Consider the following 24,905-nt stretch of genomic DNA (forward strand, 5'->3'; position numbering starts at 1 on the left):
AATGACTAAACCTGCCCCTGGGAGTACATGCAATATGAGGTTCTAACAGCCCGGCTCTTTCTTGTGTCTTAATTAACTTAACAATATTGGTACAAACATTTGCATCCATCCTGAACACTATCCTGTAATAATGACTGAAGCTGCAGCACTGTTCAGCAGAAATCCAGCGTTTCTCTACGTCGTGGTTTCAGTTCTTCCTGAAACACACCCAGCAGTGATGTCAACTCTATGAGTTCCTGTAAAGCGTCCTTGGGTTTCTTGAAAGGCGCTATATAAATTCAAGATATTATTATTATTATTATTATTATTATTATTAATACATCAGTGATATTATTATGATTGTAAGAACGTCATTTAGAAAAATGATCAAAAATGGAATATTAAACTATCATCAGAATTTTTAATCCCAACATTTGTTCTTGTTAAATGTAAATGCAGTCAAAAAGCTCAATGTAAGGAGCTAAACACAAAGTCATTTAACTACTTTTGTAAAGTAATTATCAGGATATTAAATGTTTCCTAAATTTAAATGCATCTAGCAAAAAATCTAAGTTTAACAAAAACTAATGCATTTAGTCTTAGTGTGTGTTTTTACTCCTCCTTGGAAGTTTTGTTGTATTTTCATGTTTATAATTTAAAAATTGACTCCTGAGGCACAGGACCACGAAAAGGCCCAAAAATAAATAAATAAAATGACAAAAGTCGTGTACTGACATGTCTACAGTCGCCGTGGTTCGTGTTATGCAGCTCTCTATGGAGTTTACTCCTCGGTCGTGGCCATGCCACGTGTTTCATTGCTCTGATTGGCCCGTAAAGATGTGACAGACAGAACGTTCATCCAATCATCCTCCGAGTTCTTTTTCAACGACTCTGCCCTTTCCCAAATGCTGTCTATGAGATGTTTACCAGATGGATGTGTACACATCCATCTGGTGTGTCAGGTTACCTCTCTGCTGCTTCTCTCACTGTTGTTTTTCATATTTTTCAAAAATTCTGAATAAACACAAGATACTTGTGCTCTACAAAATTATGGTTTTTCTTTACTAACAGCCCACTTGTATTTGTAAGAATACCTTTTGCTGTATTTTTGCTAAAAGTGGCACCGCTGTTTCCGTGATGAGTATTAAACAGCATTTTTGTCGCTCCTGGAGCAGCCGTTGGAATCCTTCAGCTCGTGTCTTTACAAATAAATCATGAAGTCTGCTCATGCTCTCCTGATCTTGTTTAGAGGTTGGGGGGAATTTTGACTCAACAGCATCATTCTGTGCCGGTTTAGACGACACAGACTAGCCTGGTTAGCCTAGCTGTTAACTGCTAATTAGTAAAGATTGGTGTTGCTGCAGTGTTTTACCTTCTTTACTGCACAGCTTACATGACTCATTACCAACTTCTGACTTTCTGGTGTTCGAATAATCCAGGATCTTTGCTTTTAGCTTGCTGGCTGTTGTGACGGAGTATGAGGGCCACATGAAGAGAAAAAAAAATAAAAGAATTAAAATTTTTCTTTTGACATAACAAGAATAAAGTCAAAATATTACAAGAAAGAAAGTCTGCCAGGGCGCCGCCTCCGTTAAAATGAGCAATGTTAAGCATGTTGTGAAGCTATACTTTAGTATCGGTTTCACAAATAAGGAAATACTTCATCTTTTGGCACATCAGCATCAAATTATTATCAGAATCAAGACAATACTCCCTCATAGATCTGCGGCGCTGCGGCAGACTGAATTTCTTGTAATATTTTATTCTCATAATATTACGACCTTTTTCTTGTAATATCACGACTTTATTTCGTAATATAACTACTTTTTTCTTGTAATATTATGACTTTATTCTCGTAATATTATGACTTTATTCTCGTAATATTACGACTTTATTCTCGTAATATTATGACTTTATTCTCGTAATATTACGACTTTATTCTCGTAATATTACGACTTTATTCTCGTAATATTATGACTTTTTTCTCGTAGTATTATGACTTTTTTTGTAATTTACAACTTTTTTCTTGTAATATTATGACTTTTTTCTCGTAATATTACAACTTTATCCTCGTAATATAACGACTTTTTACACATAGTATTACAATTTTTTTTCTCATAATATTACGACTTTATTCTCGTAATATTATGACTTTTCACCATTATATTTTGACTTTATTCTCGTCATATTCTGAGTTTTTTCTCATTATATTACAACTTTTTTCTCATAATATTCTGAGTTTTTTTTCCCTCATAGTATTACTACTTTTTTCTTGTAATATTACGACTTTATTCTTCTAATATCAAAAACTTTTTAAAAAAAATTTATTTTTTATTCCGTGTGGCCCTTATACTCCGTCATAGGCTGTAGATAGAGACTATGATCTGTGTTACTGCAGTGACTACCACCTTCCTTTTGTGTGAGGACTGAGGTGTGTGCTGCATCGTGCAGTTTCATGACTGCTGCCACCTGCTGGCATTTTTGTTAAAGGATGTAACTGTCCTCACATGACGCACTGCCACATCAGCTCTGTATCATCTGTATCAGTACATGTATCTGCATGGTGCACATGGTGATATATTACCATATAAGGGGGATGTTTATGTGACCTCTTCCTAACGAACATACGACTCCATGAATCAGCTGAGGTGACACTCTCAGCTGTCACTCAGAGGCCACACCCCTAATTCTACATCACCGTAGTCCTCGATTTCATGTAAATAGAATTATTTTTTAAATTGAGCCTGTGCAGGTGTCTTCTGAGGCTGTAATCATGTTTATTTCTACTGTTAAGTTTTAGCATGGAGCTCTATGGAGATTGGCTCACTGCTGTGGCCAGCCTCTAGTGGACACTAGAGGAACTGCAGTGTCTGTCATTGTTTGGTTCATTTTAACAAATATATTTATTATTTTTTTAAGTAAGGGGAACAAAGAGAGGCAGCCTGGGTGTGTCTGGTTTGTCCTGAGAGGCTGAGACAGAAACAGACGATGTGAATTCGGCAGATCAAACATAAACGTCTTTTCTCCCTGTGAGTCCTTTTCCTCATTTTTAACTTTAACGCTCCATCGCCTCCAGCTCCCTCCGTGTACCCCCTCCCTCGTCTGTACCCCCATTCTACCCTACCTCCCATCTCCCTCTCTCTCTTTCTCTCTCTCTCTCTCTCCTTCCTCCTGTCATCCTCGCTCGTCCTTCTTCTGTCCTTCTCATAACCTCTCTCTCTTTCTTCAACTTTAAACTCTCATTTCACTTCCTGACAGCCAAAAACTCCCTCTCTTTCTTTCCTTCTCTCCCTCTCTCCCCCTCCTCTTTTCATTTCTATGAATTATAGATGAACCCCCCCATCATGCTGAAGGAGGACGTTATTATCATACAGACACAGTCAGCGTGAGGATGTTCAGTATTACCATGGAAATGTTCAAGCCTCTGTGTGTGTGTGTGTGTGTGTGTGTGTGTGTGTGTGTGTCTGTGTGTGTCCTGAGGCCTCTCTGGGTATTTCCCAGCATGCAATGGGGCATGTTAAACAGAGTTTCAGTCTGAACTAACACGCAGCAGGAGGGAGGGAGGGATGAGCGAGGTTGAGTGGAACAGGAGAGAGAGAGGAATGAATGGTGTTTTGTATGAGAGGGACATGAGTGTGTTATTAATGTCCCAGTGCTGTGAGCACCCCCAACAGGCCGGACAGTAATTACAGTACATATATGAGATCATTCAGTGACGGTCTGATCAACGTTCGTTCAGGCTAAGTGGAGCTACATGATTCAACGAGTCTATCTGGAGATTCTCAAACCTGACCAATCAGAAAACAAAGACTGGAGGGTCACATGACCTGACATATTCCCATGGTGGCTCCTTTGAAATCATGCTGAAGAAAGGAAGCTCAAATGTTGTTGTCACACCCAGGCTCTCTGTCACATAAACATCAAGATTCTGACTTCTGTTTCAGAGAGGTGACTGGAGATCGAGGCTAACGTTAGCTTTAGCCACATCTTTGTAAACAGTTACATTTGATTTTTGCTGACACGCCAGAAAAGGCTTGCTTCAACAAAAGATGGCTTACAAAAATGCCTCCTGGACCTATATGGCCAAACTAACAGGAAGTCCGCCATTTAGAATTTGTGGTAAACAAGATTGGTTAAAATGGAACATTTCCAGGTCTCATTCTGGGATTTATTGCTCTTAAAATATAAACAAACTTGAATTTTGGTGCGGAGCTAGAAAAGACCTTGTAGAAAAAAGTGAAGGAGCTTATTTGAAAAGTTACTGTTTTTCAAACAAATAGCCTGAAAACTTGCTTAAACTTTACTTGTATGATTGCACACAAGTTCACATATGTGTGTAGCAAAAAATGTAATATATATCATTCATAGCACCACCTGTTGGTAAGATTCTGGTTGTTCTGATTTTTGTTACCTAGGAAGTTATGTGATCAGGTGGATTTGTTCGTATGTTTGTTTGTTAGCAACATAACTTAAAAAGTTGTGGACAGATTTTGGTGAAATTTTCAGGAAATGTCAGAATTGGCATAAGGAAAAACTGAATAGATTTTGGAACTGATTCAAATCACTGTCTGGATCCAGGAATTGTTTTAAAGATTCTGTAATATTGGGAGATAGGGCTAATGGTGGAGGTCTGCGCTGTTACCACTTCACACCAGGAGATGGCAGACATGAGTAACTTCAACCCCAGCAGCATTTTTGGTGTGTTTCTATTCAAAGTTTTGGAGTTTATAGAGTTTGAAAGACGCATGCCCGGTCAAAGACATGAGTCGGAGCGTAACAGACGCTCTGCCATGACTTTCAGTCGTCCAGTGAGACCATGGGTGAGACTGTCAGTGTATCTGTTGTCACCGGCAGGCAATGCTTCCACCATGACAGTCCACCCATGGCGAAGCCGCTACTTTGCCTCGCCGTGTTTCCACCCCACCGGGGAGGGAGTAATCGGCGAATGCCGTGGTGGGGGGCACATGGGGACGGATCCAGGATTTTTTTTTTAAAGGGTTCTTCACTATTGGGAGTAAGGGCTAATGGTGGAGGTCTGCATTCTCTGAGTGCTTTTCTAGTTGTAATTAGAATTCTGGTTATAATTTTAAAGCGCCTTTTAAAACAGTTATAATGTGCTTTACTCCAGCCTTTTTTCCTTAGGGCCCCCAACTCATATCTAAGAGAAGCTGATCTGATCTGTTGCTTAAAAAAAAAAACTCAGTTTTCAAGATTGAAAAGTTTTAAATTTAGGAGAAAAACACTTGAAATTTTAATTTTAATAGTCAGAAATTTTGAGATAATAGATTCTATGGTAGAAAATAAGACCAGCTGAGGCTGTTTTCGTTGCACAAGTCCTGCAGATAAAAGTCTGATCGAACGATAATTCTGACTTGGACTGATCAATAAAGAAAAACTCGTGATTATGAGACCAGAATTATCACATTGTTATTATCCTCTGGATTGAGAAGAGACATTTCTGTAAGCAGGGGCTATCCAGCTGCTGCCTTCAGTTCAGTTTCTCTCAATTTTTTTAACAATGTTGAAAGTCTAGAACTTTAAAAACTTGAAACGTTGAAATGTCTTTTTCAACTTGAAAATTTAACGATTTTCTTCTTGTAAGTATTTTACTTTTTAAGCCCAGAAAACCCGAGTTTGGTTTCTTGTAGATATTTGACTTTATAAAAGCTCCTCTTTATTTTTGTGTCCTTTAAGGGGAACCAAATATGCCTGTGTGCATTATGTTTCTCATCAGGATGTATTTTGAAAATATGAGCATCTAACGGTGATGTTGTCAGATCAGGCAGGGCCAGGCGCCCCCTCTGAGTTCTTTGGCGCCCCACTAAGGTCACCCAGACCCCAGGTTGGGAACCACTGGTTTAAAACATCAGTCATTTGTGATTGAATGGCTGCTCTGATGAATAACAGCTTCTGAACTCCTTGCCAGAATGTGAGCCTCCCACCCTGAGAGTGACGTAAGAGGAGCATGGCCGCCGTGGGAATATGGTCCATGGGGAAAACAAAAAAAGGAATTAACCCTGGACCAGAGCTCTGAGGTGCTCCATGTCTAATCTGAGTGACATTAGTCCGATTACAGTTGGATGCTGTAAACACGAGGGGGGGGTGGGGGTTTAAGGGTGCATCCTCTGCAGAGCTAGAAAAAAAAAATAGTCCATTTCCTCTTTGTCAGGAACCCACCCGAGATTTTAGCCTTTCACTGCGTCGCCATGGAAATGGATGTGTTGCCATGGTGATGTTACTACAGGCGACTACAGCTTGACCGTCAGATGAAAAGTGTGAAGCAGAAAATATTTTATGAATAACTTCAGAGAGAAAGCGAGCCGAGGAGAAAGGCAGCAGTGAGCGTGTGCAGAGTGTCTGCTGCTGCTCAGGTGTGTCACATGACTCATGAGAGGCCCAGGCTGTAATCTGAGCCCGCCATGCTCCCCCCGCCCCCCGCCCCCCCGACTGTACACTTAAGTAAGATCTGAATGATTGTCCTGAGTTTGATCTCAGAGTCTTGTTCAACAGTCTGACTCTTCACGATGACTGATGATCTCTCTCTCTCTTTCTCACCTGTCACAGGTAAAGAGGAGCTGCCATGTTGGCCTCCTCCATCCCCCCATCTCTCCTCCTCCTCTTCCTCCTTCTCCTCCCCCCTCCCGCCCTCCCTGCTGACATCACAGCGACCTTCAACCCCTCGGTGAGGAGTGTGGACCTGCAGGGGGCGCCCCTCTCCCACCTGGTGATGAGCCCAGGGGCGGGGCATCTGTACGTGGGCGGGGTCGACCACCTGTATCAGCTGACCTCTGACCTGGCTGTGTTGTCGCACGTGAGAACCGGGCCTCACCTGGACTCCCCTGACTGCCTCCCTCCCATCAACGCCCAGGACTGCCCCTCGGCCACACCCACTCACAACCACAACAAGCTGCTGCTCATGGAGGCGGGACCGGGGGCGGAGCCAGGGAGCCTTATTGTCTGTGGTTCACTTTATCAGGGAATCTGTGACAAGAGGTAAGGCAGTTCACTGTTTTCCTTGTGGCAAAGAAAATGAATATTATTTCTCTGAGAACCTTTCTAGGATAATATTAACCCTGTCCTACCACGACCTTTTGCCCCACTCAGTTTATTTCCCTCTCCACTACCTTTGTTACCTTGGGAAGAAAATAGTTTAGGTCCCCACCAAACGCGCACATATATACCCAAATCTACTTAACAACAGTGTAGATGTAGCCAACCTCCTACCAACCTAAGACACATTTTATTTTTGCCATATGTTGCAAAAATTTCTGGGAATACATCTTTAAGACTTTATCAGAATTATCAGAAATGAGTCAACAACCATGTCCAATGACTGCTATCTTTGGAGTCTGTGAATATCCCAGAACGACATGCTGAAAAAACTGGTTTTAGCCCCAGTTTAACCCCTGTTTGATTTAGCCTGTTGGCCTCATGTTAGCCTCTAGCATCCTTATTAAATGTAGCCCGTATTACTATCATATTAGCCTGTATTAGCCTCCTGTTAGCCTCATGTTAGCCTCTGTATCCATCATGTTAGCCTGAGCACCTTTTTTAATTTAGCTTGTATTAGCCTTATGTTAGCCTCATGATCTCCTCTGTAACTATAATATTAGCCTCATGTTAGCGTGTAGCAGCTCTGTTTAATTTAGCTTGTATTAGCCTCATGTTAGGCTGATGTTGGCCTGTAGCACCGTGGTTAAATGTAGCCTGTTTTAGTATCATATTAGCCTCATGTTAGCCTCGTGCTAGCCAGTAGCAACTTTATTTGATTTAGCTTGTATTGGCCTCATGTAAGTCTTATGTTAGCCTCTATAACCATCATCTTAGCTTCCTGTTAGCCTGTAGCACCTTTGTTTAATTTAGCTTGTATTAGCGTCGTGTTAGCCTCCTGTTAGCCTGTAGCACCCTTATGTAACTTAGCCTCTATAACATCATGTTAGTCTTCTGTTAGCCTGTAGCACCTTTGTTTAATTTAGCTGGTATTAGCCTCATGTTAGCCTCATGTTAGCCTTCTGTTACCCTGTAGCACCCTTTTTTAACTTAGTCTCTATAACCATCATGTTAGCCTCGTGTTAGCCTGTAGCACCTTGTTTAATGTAGCTTGTATTAGCGTCATGTTAGCCTCCTGTTAGCCTGTAGCACCCTTATTTAACTTAGCCTCTATAACCATCATGTTAGCCTTCTGTTAGCCTGTAGCACCTTGTTTAATGTAGCTTGTATTAGCGTCATGTTAGCCTCCTGTTAGCCTGTAGCACCCTTATTTAACGTAGCCTCTATAACCATCATGTTGTCCTCATCTTAGCCTAGCTCACATTAACTTTGATCTCGTCCTGCAGGAGTCTGTCTAACATCTCTCAGCTCATCTACACGACCTCTAACCCCGTCGACACGCAGTACGTCGCTGCTAACGACCCCCGAGTCTCTACTGTCGCCGTGGTGATAACCACAGAGAACAAACAAGAAGGGGGCGGGACAGGCGGTGCCCTGCGTCTGATGCTGGTTGGTCGAGGCTACACCAGCAAAGGTCCAGGCGACATCCCACCAATCACAACGCGCCGTCTCTATCCTGTGGTCCCGCCTCGCCGAGCGTTCTCCCAGGAGGAGGAGCTCGGTAAACTCGTCGTAGGGAGCTACTCTGAGTACAACAACCACTTTGTGAAGGCCGTCACCCATGGCAACCATGTGTACTTCCTGTTTTCTCGACGGGACATGTGGCACAGGAAGGAATATCGGACGTACGCGTCACGCCTCTGCACCGCCGACCGCAGCTTCTACTCGTACGTGGAGGTGCCGCTGCTCTGCCAGGGAGGTTACAACCTGGCTCAGGGGGCGTGGCTAGGAAACCACTCAGGCGAGCCCGCCCTGTTTGTAGTCATGGCAGCCGGTCAGGCATCTACACCTGTAGCCACAGGTCGCTCGGCGCTATGCGTTTACAGGATGTCGGATCTGGACGCCAAGCTGAGGAGAGCTCAGGAGGTGTGTTACACCAACGCAGGACAGGGAGACAGCGGACAGGAGGAGGCGTACATCGAGTACGCCGTGTCGTCAAAATGTCTCAAACTGCCGAAGGTATGACACGCAGTCATGATCTAAATACACGTACATACATTCAGGGTTCATCCAACGCTTTCTACAGTCTGTGTTCATTGGCTGTCCTGATTCCATGTATGACAGAGCATCCCTCACAGCCCAGCATATCCCAGTGTTCATTGAGCCACCTTTAACCCCACAGTCCCAGGATAAGTAATTGTCCTGTCCTCCTCATAAACCTCCGTTTGTTGATGAATGTTTGGTGATTCTAATCAGGACGTTGGACATCAGCTGGTCCCGGGGCAGCTGCTGAGGTTAAGGTTGGACGGAGGTAGTGCTCAGGATTGTCAGGGTGAGTTCAGGGACAGTTGGTGACACAGACTAGGGAATCCGCCCTAGGACAGACGTCTCAGATTGATCCCAGCGGTCTACGGAGGCTGCAGAGGTTCAGTCCTTGGACTCACTGACACAGGAGAACAGATACACCACTCCCTCTGTGGTTTAAACAGGACGCTATCAGTGATGACATCATCAATAATGGTCAGGTTTGATCACTGATTCTCTGCCAAGTCAAGTGGGACATGTGATGACATCACCACTCACATGTGACATAACGGACATGCAGCTGGAGCATCACGGCGCTGACCTTAATCCTGACGAGGGTGGATTATGTTCAGCAGCTGGATTTATCCCAGGACAGCTGTCAGTGAAACACAGAGGTACCCACCGCTGATCTGACCCACATTAATCACACACGGAGGAAATCTGTGGAGGAGGTCAGTGTGGTTGGGCTAGTTCATGAGAGGAGAAGGACGGAGGTGTGAGAGGCGTTTCCTGTTGTATGAGAATATTTGATGATCTTGATTCACAGGCACATGACAGAGAATAAAGAATGATCCTGAATTAAACAGTCAGTATGTAGAATTACTGCACCAAAGTACGTCTATTATATGATATTTTTTAATTGATTAGCTCAAATATATCCCAGAGATTTTTTTATTTTTATGATAATAAATTTTCAATACCCCAAACTCAACCCAGTAACATGGAAACCCTTCATAGTCAGCATTTCCAGCGAGTTCAGGTCTTTGCACTCTGAGTCTGATGTGTTTTTATTTGCATTCACTGAGGAAACTCGTCAAATATGGCAAATTATTCCATACACAGAGAGGAGATAAACTGATTCTGTGGCTCTCTGACTCTTAAAATCTCTCTGGATCCTTCCATCCTCACAGAGCCCTTCTTACCGCTCTAGCTTGTTCATCATATCGCTGTGCCAAGTTTGAGCAGAGGCAGACTTTAACATCAGGCAAAGGTGGCGTTTACATGGGCCCTGGAGTACTAGGGGCCACCCGAACTCATGACTTACTCATCTCTTTCTCCTGGCGTGGTATTTACTCAGGTCATTTAAGATTTTACAGGTTATTATGCTCATTAAAAGCCTGAAATATAAAGTTAACATGGTTCTGTTATGGTGGCATTGAAGCTTTAAATAATAAAAGATTCAACATTAAAGAAGCTTTATTGTCATACTAGCACACGTTTACACATGGATAGCATGAAATTTCACCCTCAAGGTCCTGTTCTTAAGCTTGATAAATATGTAAAAAACAACACATATAAATATATATATAATATAATATAATAGGATAAAAGGGCCATAAATATAAAAATATAAGCATGCAAGTACAGATAAAGTAAATCTGAGGCAGCCGAATTTAAATGTATTAAAATTTAGATAATTTAAATTGTATTTTTATTTTTTATTTTCATATTTATTTTATATATTTTTTAAATTTTAATATTATTTTTTAATTTTAATATTATTTTAATTTTTAATTTTAATTTTGATACATTTCAAAGTAAATATTTGTGTAATTTATGATTTTTTTCCCAAGTTTTTCCATAAAAAAATAAAAACAACTTACTAAGTGTTACTGTTATTTTTACAAATATTTTAAAATAATAATAAGTAAATATTATATAAAAGATATTAATAAAAAGATATACAAACACTTTAACAAATGAAATATATTTGGATGCTTTTCAAGAGGTTTTCATTGGTAAAACATGAACAAAAAAGGAAAAAAATCCACAATGGAATTTTTTTTTTTTTCCTGCAAGCGGAGGATCCATTTGTGCATCCTTGGAAATTCTCTGTTTGAAGGACTCAGTCCTTGGGAAAGTCTTGAGGATCCTCCACACTGGAACAGTCCTCCAGCAGCAGTCGATGACATCGTGTCCTTGAAAAACAGCTGTTCCAGGATCCGTCCCTTGCTTTGAGAAACAGCCATGGTCTCTCTAATTTATCGTCTCAGCTCCTGCTGTGTTCACAGGGAAACCCCAATCACCATAGCAACCCTGTCCACACCATGCACTCAACATAAGTGTAACAAACTTAAAGTAAACTTAGCATTACACTACAAAAACCCCTGAATCATCATCATAATTATCAGCATCATTATTATCATTAGTAGTCGTGTTTCTCTGCACCTGTCTGACTCTCTCTGGCTTCTGTTTCAGGACTCTGTCTTAGAATACCCCTGTGGCGGCGAACACACCCCCAACCCCATCGCCAGTGCTGTTCCACTCCCGGCCATGCCCACTTTCACCTCCACCACCCAGCTGACTGCTGTCACCACAACAACAGAGGCAGGCCACACCATCGCCTTCCTGGGAGATAAAAAAGGACGACTGCACAAGGTGACGTTCTAAATAATCAGTCACCTTGACATGACTGCACGCTTCTTTACAGACCGCCGTTTACAGATCACCGTAAACAGACTGCCGTTTACAGATCACCGTTTACAGACCGCCGTTTACAGGCCGTTCTTTACAGACCGCCATTTACAGACTGCCATTTACAGATCACCGTTTACAGACCGCCGTTTACAGATCACCGTTTACAGACTGCCGTTTACAGGTCACCGTTTACAGACCGCCGTTTACAGATCACCGTTTACAGACCGCCGTTTACAGATCACCGTTTACAGATCACCGTTTACAGACCGCCGTTTACAGATCACCGTTTACAGACCGCCGTTTACAGATCACTGTTTACAGACCGCCGTTTACAGATCACCATTTACAGGCCGCCGTTTACAGATCACCATTTACAGGCCGCCGTTTAGAGACCGCTCTTTAAAAACCGCCCTTGATATACCGCTGTTTACAGACCGCCATTTACAGACTGCTGTTTACAGACCGCCCTTTACAGACCGCTGTTTACAGGCCACCATGTACAGACTGCTGTTTACAGACTGCTCTTTACAGAGTGCCGTTTACAGGCTTAGACTGGTTAGTTATAAACTAGATGATTTTAGGTCTCCATGTCCCATCCAAAAATGGGGGCGTGGCCTGAGTCAAAGCTTGTTGCAGCTGATTATTTCTAAATAGACAAATAAAAGGGCCAGGAGGGTTTGGATGGCTTTAATAAATGAAATCATCATTTAAAAACTGACTTTTGTGTTTACTCAGGTTTTCTTTGTCTAATACTGACATGAGTTTGATGATCTGATGCCAGATAATCAGGATATTTCTCTCATTGGTTGAAACTGTAGACTTTGTTGCTCAACACTGCCCCCTGTGGTTAAAGGTGTAATGAGAACAGCTGGTCTGTATCCATGATCTCTGAGAGCGTGCAGGAATATGGACAGAATAAACAGAAAACTTTGTCCATTTCAGAGCATAAAGGAGCTTTTACACTGAATCTTACTGCATGTAGATGAACGTGGGTGCTGTCAGAGCTCAGTGAAAGTTTGAGTTTTTATACAGTATTATTGTTGCAGATATTTCGGATGTTCTTGAATCAGCTGTTTCCTGCCTCATCAACCACACACACACAGAGCAGCTTGCAGCCTGCGGCTCTGAACGCACAGACTGGATCTGAGAGAGAACAGGTGTTTAGCTCGGGGGGAGAGTAAGTTCAGGGGGGCACTAGGCAAAAGGAGCGTGCTCAGACTCTGGCTGGTAAATGGTTATTTGTTCCCTGAGGTTCTCTCTTTCACTTTAAAGAGAAACACAACAACAGCACTGCATGTGTGAAGAGGTGAAAGGTCACTTGTGCTGCTCTGGCCTGCAGCAGGTAAACAGAGGTCTGTGTTAAAAAACGTGTGTTAGAGCGTTATGGTCACTGTTATACTGCAGAGGTGTCTGTGTGGTCGGTTTGGACCTGACGCTCATTTTCAGCTCAGCTCAGTCTGAAGAGAAGAACATGAGCTCATTCGACCTGGAGACGGGGACGACTGTTCACCAGGGGCCGTTCTGGTAATTAGGAGGCCCCAGGCATAGAACAACATGAGGCCCTTCTCTGTTTAGCTTTGAGCAATCAGAGCAGAGAAAAAAACATGCAGAAGCATCTATTTTTAATCAGCAAAGCCAAATAACATAAACACGGGACGCACCTGAATGTGAGCGAATGATTAGTCAGCAATTCTTCTATGAGGAAAATCACGCCTGAAGGTCGTTCTAATGAAGATTAACACATTAAAGTGTTATAGATGTTTTTTTCCTACATCTGCTAAACAGAGTAAAAGAATTTTAACACAGCTTTTACAATAGTTTTATTTCAAACTAAATTATTAAAACGTCATCATTCAGACCAACATTACTCAACCCTGGTCAACCAAAGAGCCAAACTGTTGGAAAATACCTTTGCAAGAGCCACAGTCTAAATGGTGAAAGTGGTAAAAATGGGTTAAAGTGGCAATAAAAATAAGTTAAAGGGTGCAATATGTCAAAAAGCAATAAAAAAGGGTGAAAAGGGGGAAAATTGGCATAAAATGTCAAATACTGGGTGAAAAGTGACAAAAACGAGGGAGAAAAAGTGGCAAAACGGGCAGAAAGCAGGAAAATTTAGGTGAGAAGTGACAGAAAAAATGTGTTACAGGCGACCAAAAAGATCAAAAAGTGGTAAAAACATGACAAAAACGAGTGGAAAATGACTAAAAAGGGCAAAAAAACAGCAAAGAATGGCAAGAATTTGGGGGAAAAGTGGCATTTAATGGCAATAGGCAGCTTTAAATGGTGAAAAGTGGCAAAAATGGGGAAAAAATTATAAATAGTAAAACGCAAGAGTCAACAACTGGGCAAAAAGAAGCGTCAAAAGTGGGCTCAAGCAGTAAAAAGTGACTAAAAGTGGTGAGAATTGCAAATAAGGGCAATGGATATATACAGAAAAATTTAAAAGTTGACAATTAAAGCCAACTGTATAAGAGTGGGAAACAAACTGATGAGTGTGACTTGCAATTGATAATTTCTGAGGTCAAATTCTCCCTTTAATTAAGGTTTTCTTGGGGAATAATATTTCAAATTAAGACAGAAGAGCCACACGGTGAGTATCACTGACTTAGACCCTTGTAGTCCTAGATAATGTTAGCATACTAATAAAACTAGGATGTTTGGAAAAGCTGGGTTAAAAATTCCTATCTCTTTTCATCCGACCTTTGGGAAATACTCATAAAAATGAAATTTTCATGGAAGTCTTAGTAACTTCATCCATCCATACTCTATGAAATAAACAATATGAACACACTGCAGATATAAACGTAGCCCTTCTAACACATATCATGATTTTTATTGGTTTTACCCCGTTTTACTGTCACTCTTTCATTGGTCTGACACCTCCGTGCAGAACTAGCATGCTGTAATTTGTTAATATGAGAACATTTTTAGGAGTTTGAGCTCAGCAGGAAGGGCAAAGCTCCTCACAGAGGATGTTTTTAGAATAGAACAGAATAGTCTTTATTGTTGTTGTACAGCTGAATGCAGTCTTTCCTTATAGTGCCATAATAACAATAAATAGACTTTAGTACAAACTGCTGAAACCATGTTAAAAGTGCCAGAGGAAAAACGCCCACACAGGACATTTCACATTCTGCAGTCATTATTTCACAGATTTTCTGCTGGACAGTCAGACTCTATTTTTACGCTGTTTTATTCTCTCTAGACCCCTTATCTACATTCTCAGTGCACATCCTAATCATTAAAAGTGATTTTAGACCTCACCTCATATCTGATTCTCATCTATAGGGGCGATATCTCGGGGCCGTCTGCCCCAGGCACGCCTACATCTTTGCATTCTGACTAAACCACCTGTGCAAGCTCTGCAGACACCAGGTTTATCACTTACTGGCGGAGAAAGTACACGATGTTTCTCTTTCAATTAAAGCGAGTGAGAAGAGTTTAAGACTGAAGTGTGAGGAGGGAAATCTTCAGAGATTTGTGATCAATTTAAAAAGTGGAAAAGTTACCTCCATGCCCCGCCCCCTTATCCCTGCGACTGACTCCTCTTTTCTTCTCTGTGAATACAGCACCTTTTCCAAAAAAGTTGGGATGTGTAAAATGTAAATAAAAACAGAATTCAGTGATTAAATCTCATAAACCCATGTTTGAGTCACAACAGAACAGAAACATCAGATCAAATGTTAAACTGAGACATTTTAACATTTCAGGAAAAATTTTAGCTCATTCTGAATTTGATGGCAGCAGCACAACTCAAAAAAGTAGGGACAGGGCAACAGAGTCTAGAAAAGTAAGGGGTACTAATGAAGAACAGCTGGAGGAGAATTTTACAACTAATCAGGTTAATAGTCCCAAAAAAAACAAAAAGGAAAGGTAAAGGTAAAAAGTTTCTAAAGAAATAAACTGAAGTTTTCTGTTTGTTTTCAGGTGTTGGTGCGACCTGATGGGTCAGGTGACCTGTACGGCAGCGTGACAGTGGACAGCGGTAACAGCGTCAGCGCTGATCTCCTATTGGACGAGAGCCAGAAGCATGTTTATGTTTTAACCAGCAGCAAGGTGAGGAAAAGAGAGAGTCTACCTGCCTCTCCTTCTGATGTTCTGTCTGTCCTCTATTATAAACAAACTGACGTGATGCGTTTCCTGTCTGACAGCTGTCCAAGGTTCCGGTGTCATCCTGTGAGAGACAGACCGACTGTGAGTCCTGTCTGTCTCTCAGAGACCCGTACTGCGGCTGGTGTGTCCTGGAGGGAAGGTAGGACTGGAAGGATAATAAAACTATAGAGAGTATAAAACACTGATCTATAGAGCTCAGCTGTGTGCTTTTGGAAGGAGGAACCCCCTTTGTAGATTTGATCATGAGTTATAATCACCCAGAGTGGATGTACTACAAGCTATCTGTCTGTGGACTAATGGTATAGGCTGTTTGTCACATGACCCAGTGATGCATAAGGAGGATAGCAGTAACTCTAGGTAGACCTGCAGTCACTACACAGGACAAAGTCCCAGAAGACCATCGGGCTCTCGGTCTCCTCTCTCACTAAGGTCCTTCTCCCCCGATGGTGACCAGCTCTAGAAGAGTCCTGGTTGGTCCAGACTTCTTCATGTGAGAATCCTGGAGGCCACTGTTCTCTTGGGAACCTTCAGAGCAGCAGAAATGTTTCTGTAGCCTTCCCCAGATCTGTGCCTGTCAACAATCCCGTCTCTGCAGCTCCTTTGCACAGATAGCCTAGTGCAGTGTTACTCAAACCTACTTGACCAAAGAGCCAAATTGTTGAAAAATACCTTTGCAAGAGCCACAATCTAAGTGGTGTAAAGTGGCAAAAAAATGGCTTGAAGTAGCAACAAAAATAAGTTAAAGGGGGCAAAAATGGTCAAACAGCAGCAAAAATGGGGAGAAAAGAGTCGGAAAGAAGCAAAAATGGGTGAGAAGTGACAAAAAAATGAGTTACAGGTAGCAAAAAATGGTCGAAAGTTGTAATCAATGGGTAAAACGTTGCAAAAAAGTGTCATAAATGTGATAAAAGGAGGCCAAAATGTGGTATTTAATGGCAAAAGGTAGCTAAAATGGGCAAAAATGGGATAAAAGTGGCAAACATTGGAAAAAGTGGCAACAATGGGCAAAAAAGTAGGAAAAAAGTGGTATTTAATGGTAAAAGGCAGGTTAAATGGATAAAAAGTGGCAAAAAAGGTGAAAAGGGGAAAAAAGTTTCCCCATTGTACGGTTTCTGTGGGAATAATATCTAAAATTAAGACATCAAAGAGCCACAAATCATCACAAAAGTGCCACATGTTGCTCCAGAACCACACGTTGAGTATCACTGGCCTAACGGTCTAAGGCGTGACCCATGTATGCGGGCGGCCCGGGTTCAAATCTGGCCCGTGCCCTTGGCCGCATGTCTCTCCCCACTCTTGTCCCATTTCTGACTCTATCCACTGTCCTCCTCTGTCAAATAAAGGCACTAAAATGCCCAAAAATAAATCTTAAAAATGTGAAGGGGCTCTGAATTCTTTCTGAATGAGTTTTAGATGCTGCAGCGTTAACTTTAGTCTGTTGAGTAAAATGTCTTGTTGTATGTTTGGTTTTTTTCCCAGATGTTCTCGTAAACACGCGTGTCGGCGTCACTCGCAGCCCAACCATTGGCTGTGGAGCTTTGAACCAACCAATCAGTGCGTGACAGTGACGAGCCTGCAGCCAGCCAATCAGAGCAAAGACGAGCAGACTCAGGTAAAGTTAATAAGCATGACGTAGATTACCATTCAGCCTGTTTGTGATGTAGCTGCCGCCCCCTGCTGGTGCTCCTACGTCACTACAGAGTACCCTCACACCTCAGAGCGGGGTCGATGTTTTTATGATGACGGTGTTATCCTCCCAACGTTTTCTCTGACCTTTTTGACCACTCAGAGCACCTGTAATTTTAGGATGGAGATACACTTCCTGTTTAACCTTCATTCATGGTCACACCCTACTGCATCATCAGCGTGATTGCACATGGACTGCCCTGTGTTACTGGTGGATATCAGGGCGTTTACAGCTACCTGATGTGTGGGATGTAAACTAAAAACATGGCAACATTTGGGGACTACCTTAATCAAGCATCAGTTATCAGTAGTAACTTCAGATCAGCTCAGATTGATGACTGATGGTCAGAGCACGCCGTCTGCACCCTCTGAACTCTTCTTCTCCAACATTTTCCTCCTTGCATGGACGTAACAGTCATGGTGTTATGGTTAAACAAGTGACCATGATAACCAGTGACTTTCAGCTGAATTTGCAGCAGATCTCTGTTCCGTCAGGGTGGCGCCAGGACACGCCCCCCACACAGATCTAGGTTAATCGGACTTTTTGTCTCTAAGGTAACGCTGTCCGTCATCCAGCTGCCAGCCCTCACTGAGGCGGAGCCTCTGTCCTGTGTGTTCGGGCTCCTCCCACCAACACCTGCTCTCGTCATGGGGACCAGCATCACCTGTCAGTCACCTGACCCAGAGCTCCTCCCCCCAATGTCAACAGGAAGCGGTGAGTGATCAATACAGAAGAAAGAAAGAAATGAAACCAGTGAAGCAGGTTTTTACTGCAGAGGAAGGTTAAGATGTTGCTGTGCTAAAAATGTTTCCCCTGTCTAGATCATGTGATCCTGCCAGTGTCTCTGAGGTTTGGTCATGTGACCATCACCACAGGAAATATGACCTTCTACGACTGTGGAGCTGTCAGCCGCCTCAACCAGAGCTCCCAGTAAGACCCCACCTATTAATATCATAACTATTATATCATAATCAATAATCAGTGAACAACCAGAGCTCCCAGTGAGACCACCAGCACTTTGATTAATCATTAAAAACCAAAGATAATAATCAATCATCTCTAATCCATGATCCAGTATCTGGACCGGAGCTCAGGGTCTCATTCTCAGTGTTCTTAGCTGATATCAGTGAACTAATCTATAATCTATAATCAGTAACCATGACTCTGTCTCCAGTCATGCGGGGATGGTTAAAGCAGACAGCGATGAAGGTGATTCCGTTTGTGTTTCAGGTGTTTGGCGTGCGTCAGCAGCGTGTGGAGCTGTAACTGGTGTCCACTGGATCAAATCTGCACACACAACCAGAGCTGCTTCAACCAGCACATCATCCTCAACCAGAGAGTGAGACCGCCGTCTGCCCGTTGTTCTGAACACGCCAAATTAACACCATCATTTAAAGCTCCTGTGTTTTTGGTTCATTTATAAAGTCATGAATGAAACATGGGTGTAGTTCAGTCGGACGATTACTGAGGGGTTCAGAGATCAGCCAGAGAGAAGTCTCAGGACTGAAAATGAGCCTGGTAGAGCAAAAATACACAAATCATTATTTAAATATGAACTATCAATGAGAGCTAGTTCTGTTTGAGCTGGCTCTTTTTAGTAGGACATTTAAAGCTACTGACCTGTCTGTTTCTCACCTGTCCGTGTATCACCTGTCTGTTTCTCACCTGTCTGTGTCTCACCTGCCTGTTTCTCACCTGTCTGTTTCTCACCTGCCTGTTTCTCACCTGTCTGTGTCTCACCTGTCTGTTTCTCACCTGTCCATGTATCACCTGTCTGTTTCTCACCTGCCTGTTTCTCACCTGTCTCACCTGCCTGTTTCTCACCTGTCTCACCTGCCTGTTTCTCACCTGTCTCACCTGCCTGTCTCTGACGTGTCTGTCTCTCTCAGGGTTCTCCCGGTCCATCGTCCTGTCCTCTGGTCTTCGCTCTGCAGAGTTCTCCGTTGGTCCCGTTGGGTCAGAGCACCTCTGTGGTTCTTCAGGGAAGAAATCTTCACCTGTTCACCGTGAGTTTTTTTCAAATGCTCGATTATGACCTGATGATGGAGAACAGACGGTTAAAAATGTTGCACTAGCCTGATCTGTGTCACTCTGAACCAAAGCAGAATGTTTAGACCAGCAAAGCAGCGACCAGTGAGAAACAGTTTTATAGCCTTGTAGATAAAGTCTGTGTTCATGCCTAGTGTTTGTCCGTCTGCAGGATGAGGCCCAATATGTGTGCGTTGTAGAAGTTGAAGGAGTCCAGTTCAACCTGACGGCCACCGAAGAAAAAAGCAACGACAACACTCAAACCTTCACCTGCAGCTCACACCAGGTAGCACATGCTCAGACTGCTTTTCATTGTCTTAATGCTGATGTGCTATTGCTAACTAGCATGCTGCTTGATTATGTGATAGTTAGTGGAGTTTTAAGCTGCAGTATCTTCTGGACATTTAACTGAGTCATCAGATAACCAACGCTGCAGCAGGAATAAGAGAAATGACAGCTTTTATTTTGGAGACTTCCTTTCTTTTCCACATGGAAAAGAACTCTTACCTGTAAGTCGTTGCTGCTGCCTTCACCTGGAACTAAAGGAAAAATCCCCTCCGTTCCCAGAGGTATAAGGCGTTTATGAGACGATGACAGAGTGTGACTACAAAGGAGCCTTTAAAGGAGCAGTCTCACTGATAAATGAAGTCTCAAATGTGTTGATGTTTACAGGAAATACAGGATATTCACCTCAGTGAACAAGAGTATCTCTGAATCCTCCGTATCCACCTCTCCTTCTGTAGTTCCAGTTCTCTGTCAGTCAGCTGCAGTACTCGGCGCCGGTCTACCTGCGTAGAGGAGAGAGACGCATCGATACCGCACCTGGCCTCAGACGTAAGAGCTCACCTTTGCTGCTTTGTTTGTCTCCATCTGTGTGCATGGGCTGATCTCATTGGCTGACTGTTTTCTCTGTATTCAGTCAACCTATATGACTGCTCAGCCGGCCAATCAGATTGCTCACAGTGCCGGGCGGTTCCACCTGAGTATGGCTGCGTGTGGTGTCCAGGAAGCTCTGCCCCCAGCTGTGTTTACAACCAGTCCTGTAGCAGCGTGCCTGCAGACACCTGTCCACCTCCTCTGATCACACAGGTGAGTTCTTTAAAGGTACAATACGTAGAATTTTCAGCCTTAAATGTCTACGTCAGTGCTTCCAGAAGTATGGGCTGGAATTAAAAAATAAAAATCCCCTCTCTGACGCAAATACTGTGTTTAAATCCCGTGGTCATGGTTGAAACACCTGTCTGTCTGCAGGTGTCCCCTCTGTCCGGTCCTCTGGAGGGCGGAGTCCTGGTGACCATCACAGGCTCTAATCTTGGGATGAGTTACGAGGATGTGGCGACCGGCGTCACGGTGGCGGGAGTTCAGTGTCGGCCTCTACCTGAAGGGTACCAGATCTCCACAAGGGTAGTTTGTGAGCTTCAGCCAAGCGGGAGGCAGAGGGCGGGGCCTGTCCTGGTCACCGTGGGGGCAACGCCACCTGGGAAGTCCACACAGACCTTCACCTATCAGGTAAGACTGAAGGATGTCTGGATTCTCCTCTCCTTGATGCTCGAAAAACAAAATCAGTACAACCCCTCCCACAGTGATCATGTTAAACAGTCATGGAGTGAAAGAGGGCATTATGGGATTTTTCTGGTCCTTCTTCATCTGGAGACTGGATCTGAAAAAGCACCACCACAACACAGCAGCATGACAAAGAAAGACAGGAAGTAGAGGACGTCTGTGAGGGACACTGCTGAGACGTGTGAATGTTCTTCTGTGTCTCTAACCCCCTCCCTCTCTAATCCAGGACCCCCAGCTGCTGGATCTGGTTCCAGATAAAGGTCCGGTCTCTGGAGGAACCAGACTGACCATCAGAGGGCGCCAGCTGCTGACCGGAACCAGAACGGACCTGAGCGCCTTCCTGGGCCCTCAGCCCTGCTACATGTTAGTACCACCAATACTACATAAATACTTCTACATAAACTACTACTGGAGCCTGGTGCAGCAGCTAGCTCTGCGTACATGGTTACTGAAACTGAGCATATTATGTTGGAGTTCATAAATACTGAGCAGTAGTTAATTATAGTGCAGTAAACACAGAAGAAGAAGAGAGGAGACATGATCTGAGGAGGAGGTAGAGGGATTTTTTAACTCTTGTTCAGCCAGAGAGAGAGACACGGATGATGAAATTAACTATAAATATTTCCAGATTTCTTCTAGTGTTACTACTTTCAATTCCAGTTATTTTAATACTGAACAAATCATTAAAACAGCCTCTAAACATACAATCATAACAACCACAGAACCTGACAGCACCAGACTGTAGTGGTTCAGCTAACAGATGAAGTTCATGGATCTCTGGCTCCATCTAGTGGAAGTTAAGAGAATAACAATGTCTCTCTGACAGCTGTGTGACCTGATTCCTTTCCTGTTTGTCTGTTCTCTCCTTGCCTCTTTGTCTTTTGAGTCCTGTCTTCCTTCTTCCTCTGTCCTTCCCTGCTTGTCTCCTTCCTTCCCCGGTTCCTCTCCTTGTCTCCTCTCCTTCTGTCTCCTGCCTCCTCATCTTCTCTTGTCTCCTCTCCTTGTCTCCTTTCCTCCTCATCTTCCCTCCCTGTCTCCTTTCCTCCTCGGCTCCTCTCCTTGTCTCCTTTCCTCCTTGTCTCCTTACCCTCTGTCTCCTGCCTCCTTGTCTCCTCTTGCCTCCTCTTTTGTTGTCTCCTCTCTCCTTGCCTTCTTTTCTTTTGCATCTGTGTCTCCTCTCTTCTTCTGTCCTTCCCTCCTTGTCTCCTCTCCTTGTTTCCTTGCCTCCTCATTTCCTTTACTCCTCCTTCCTCTTCTCTCCATACCTCCTCATCTCCTCTCTATTTCTCTCCTTGTCTCTTCTTGTCTCCTCTGCTCTTGTCTCCTCTCCTTGTTTCCTTGCCTCCATATTTCTCTACTTCTCCTCCTTCCTCTTCTCACTGTGCCTCTTCATGTCTTCTCTTCTTCTCTCCTCATCTCATCTCCTCTCCTTCTGTCTCCTGTCTCCTCGTCTTCTCTTGTCTCCTCTATTCTTTTCTCCCCTCTCTTTCTCTTTTCCTATTCATCTTCCCTTCCCTGTCTCCTTCCCTCCTCTGCTCCTCTCCTTGTCTCCTTTCCTCCTTGTCTCCTTACCCTTCTGTCATCTACGTCTCCTCAGAGTGGAGGAGGTCAATGACACCCAGTTGGTGTGTCAGACTGGATCCATAAACCAGACAGGGGGCGTTCCAGTCCGGGTGTTCTTCGGTAAGGCAGAGAGAACCATTCCGGGCGTTTCCTTCCGTTACCTGGACGACCCGATCATCACGGACGCCACACCTGCAGAGAGCTTCTACGCGTAAGAACCCCATCACCAATCGTCAATCATCCCTTCACTAGAATCAGTGTCCTAAAAAGGTCGTCACTTCCTGTCTGCAGAGGTGGCCGTGTTGTCATGGTGACAGGAAGGAACCTGGACGTGGTGCAGAAGCCAATCATAGCGGTGTGGGTGGAGCCTGTGGACGTCCAGAGGGTGAGACGGAAAAAACGATTGGCTCTGCTGACGGCGAGGAAGCAGCTGGTGTTCAACAGCACCATGACAATGGTGAGACAAGCAGCCAATCAGAGAGCAGCTTCACTAGACAGACAGGGTCAAAGGTTATCCTGTTTGCTGCCTGTCTCACTTCCTGTCCACCTGTCCCTCCAGACGATGGAGCACTGTACGGTGCTGTCATCCACTCAGATGACGTGTCTCAGCCCAACCGTGTACCCAGAGCTCCGAGTCAACGGGGTCTGGTTCCAGCTGGACAACGTCAGAGTCCACTTCGAGAGCATCAAGGTACCTGTCTGTCCCTCCGTCTGTCTGCCTGTCTGGATTTGTGTAAACTCTCAAACTCAGGTTATGAAGCCTGTTCTAGTGTAGAGCTCATCTAACGGTCTTTATCTCTCAGGGTAAAAGGTTCACATATTATCCCAACCCGGAGTTTTTCCCTCTGAACCGTGAAGCTCCAGACTCTCCTTATCGTTTTAAACCTGGAGGAGTCATCGCCGTAGAGGTAAATTAAACTTCTTAAACCAGTTTAAGTCAGTTTAAACTGGTTTGGGTTAGACTGGAAAAGTAAAACCTGTCTCTCCGTCTCTCGCAGGGTCAGGACCTGATCAGAGCGATCACCAGACAGGAAGTGACGGCTCGTCTGGGCGATCAGGAGTGTGAGGTGAAGACTCTGGACAACACTCACCTTTACTGTGAACCTCCAGAGAACCAACCGCTGAGCGTGGACGACAACGAGCTGCCCAGCCTGAAGGTCCAACAATGTTTTACTATAATCAATAAATATAAAACAAACAATACAACAAATAAACACAGCAAATAAGACACTGTGGTTAGTTACAGAGATTTGCATAAATACATAAGAGGTGTGATGATCCATTGGCCTGGATTAAAACATTAATTGGACTCCCAACCAACCAGGAATATGGAAAGTCAGAACTTCCTCCTGAACTTTTAAACTAGTAGACAGTAATTGCCAAAAAACTAAAAAAAGAGAAAAGAGTAGTTCTTGTCTCGCTTTTTATTTTTACTGTGTAATGGATGGCACTGAATTGCATTGTATTGAATCATATCATACCATATCACATCACATAGCATCAGATTTGATTAGATTGTACCCAGTTGCATTGAATCATGTCGCATTGTAAAGTATGGTATCATACTACATCAGACCGGGCCGACTAGATCAGATCTGATTGGTTGAACCGTTTCATTTGGCAATATATTGAATCACATTACATTACATAGCATCACAATAATATTATGTAGCAATGCATCACATGGTAATGTAGCTTATTACATCCTGTAATGTTGCACCGTATCATATCGTACTTAGTCGCATTGCATGGCATCATATTGTGTAGCGTTGCATGTCATCACATCCTGTCAGACTGGATGAGATCATGTCGGACTGGACTTGATTGGACTGGGTCATATCAGATCCAAAGCCACTTCTTTCCACTGTTAATGTTATGGAAAATAATTCACTTTTTTTTTTTTTTTGGTAAAAAAATAAAATATTTCAAATAATCAAACTGGCATTTTAAGCATTTTAAGAGTGTACAAAATTCATTGAGAGAGCATAAATGATATTTAAGAGTAAAACATGTTAGATTTCAAAAATTTAACTAGAAAGAAAACTTCCTGTAAAAATTCGTGCCACAAGCTGTAAAATTGACAAAATGGTCACAAATTAAAAAAAAAAAAAAAACTTAAGAAAAATGGCTGAAAATGCCCGAGGAGGGCACAAGGGTTAAATATATGTCCTTATTTTGTCTTTCCACCAAACTATAGAAA

At 43.2% G+C, this 24,905-nt stretch overlaps 1 protein-coding gene across 2 annotated transcripts in view; it reads left to right on the plus strand.

Annotated features, from left to right (window-relative positions):
• Positions 1 to 24,905, plus strand: part of plxnb3 (plexin B3) — a 127,539-nt gene that overhangs the window by 89,521 nt on the left and 13,113 nt on the right. For both annotated transcript variants that reach the window (XM_041799887.1, XM_041799888.1), the window contains 20 exons: positions 6,544 to 6,972; positions 8,316 to 9,048; positions 11,533 to 11,712; positions 15,679 to 15,807; positions 15,903 to 16,003; positions 17,344 to 17,476; positions 18,106 to 18,265; positions 18,373 to 18,481; positions 18,782 to 18,890; positions 19,441 to 19,557; positions 19,752 to 19,865; positions 20,323 to 20,413; positions 20,499 to 20,668; positions 20,831 to 21,088; positions 21,369 to 21,505; positions 22,740 to 22,916; positions 22,997 to 23,162; positions 23,265 to 23,396; positions 23,509 to 23,613; positions 23,704 to 23,862. In XM_041799887.1, the coding sequence (XP_041655821.1) occupies positions 6,560 to 6,972; positions 8,316 to 9,048; positions 11,533 to 11,712; positions 15,679 to 15,807; positions 15,903 to 16,003; positions 17,344 to 17,476; positions 18,106 to 18,265; positions 18,373 to 18,481; positions 18,782 to 18,890; positions 19,441 to 19,557; positions 19,752 to 19,865; positions 20,323 to 20,413; positions 20,499 to 20,668; positions 20,831 to 21,088; positions 21,369 to 21,505; positions 22,740 to 22,916; positions 22,997 to 23,162; positions 23,265 to 23,396; positions 23,509 to 23,613; positions 23,704 to 23,862 (3,693 nt within the window). In that variant the 5' untranslated portion in view covers positions 6,544 to 6,559. The remainder of the gene's footprint in view (positions 1 to 6,543; positions 6,973 to 8,315; positions 9,049 to 11,532; positions 11,713 to 15,678; positions 15,808 to 15,902; positions 16,004 to 17,343; positions 17,477 to 18,105; positions 18,266 to 18,372; positions 18,482 to 18,781; positions 18,891 to 19,440; positions 19,558 to 19,751; positions 19,866 to 20,322; positions 20,414 to 20,498; positions 20,669 to 20,830; positions 21,089 to 21,368; positions 21,506 to 22,739; positions 22,917 to 22,996; positions 23,163 to 23,264; positions 23,397 to 23,508; positions 23,614 to 23,703; positions 23,863 to 24,905) is intronic.

Source organism: Cheilinus undulatus, linkage group 11, assembly GCF_018320785.1.
Source record: "Cheilinus undulatus linkage group 11, ASM1832078v1, whole genome shotgun sequence".
Taxonomy (NCBI): domain Eukaryota; kingdom Metazoa; phylum Chordata; class Actinopteri; order Labriformes; family Labridae; genus Cheilinus; species Cheilinus undulatus.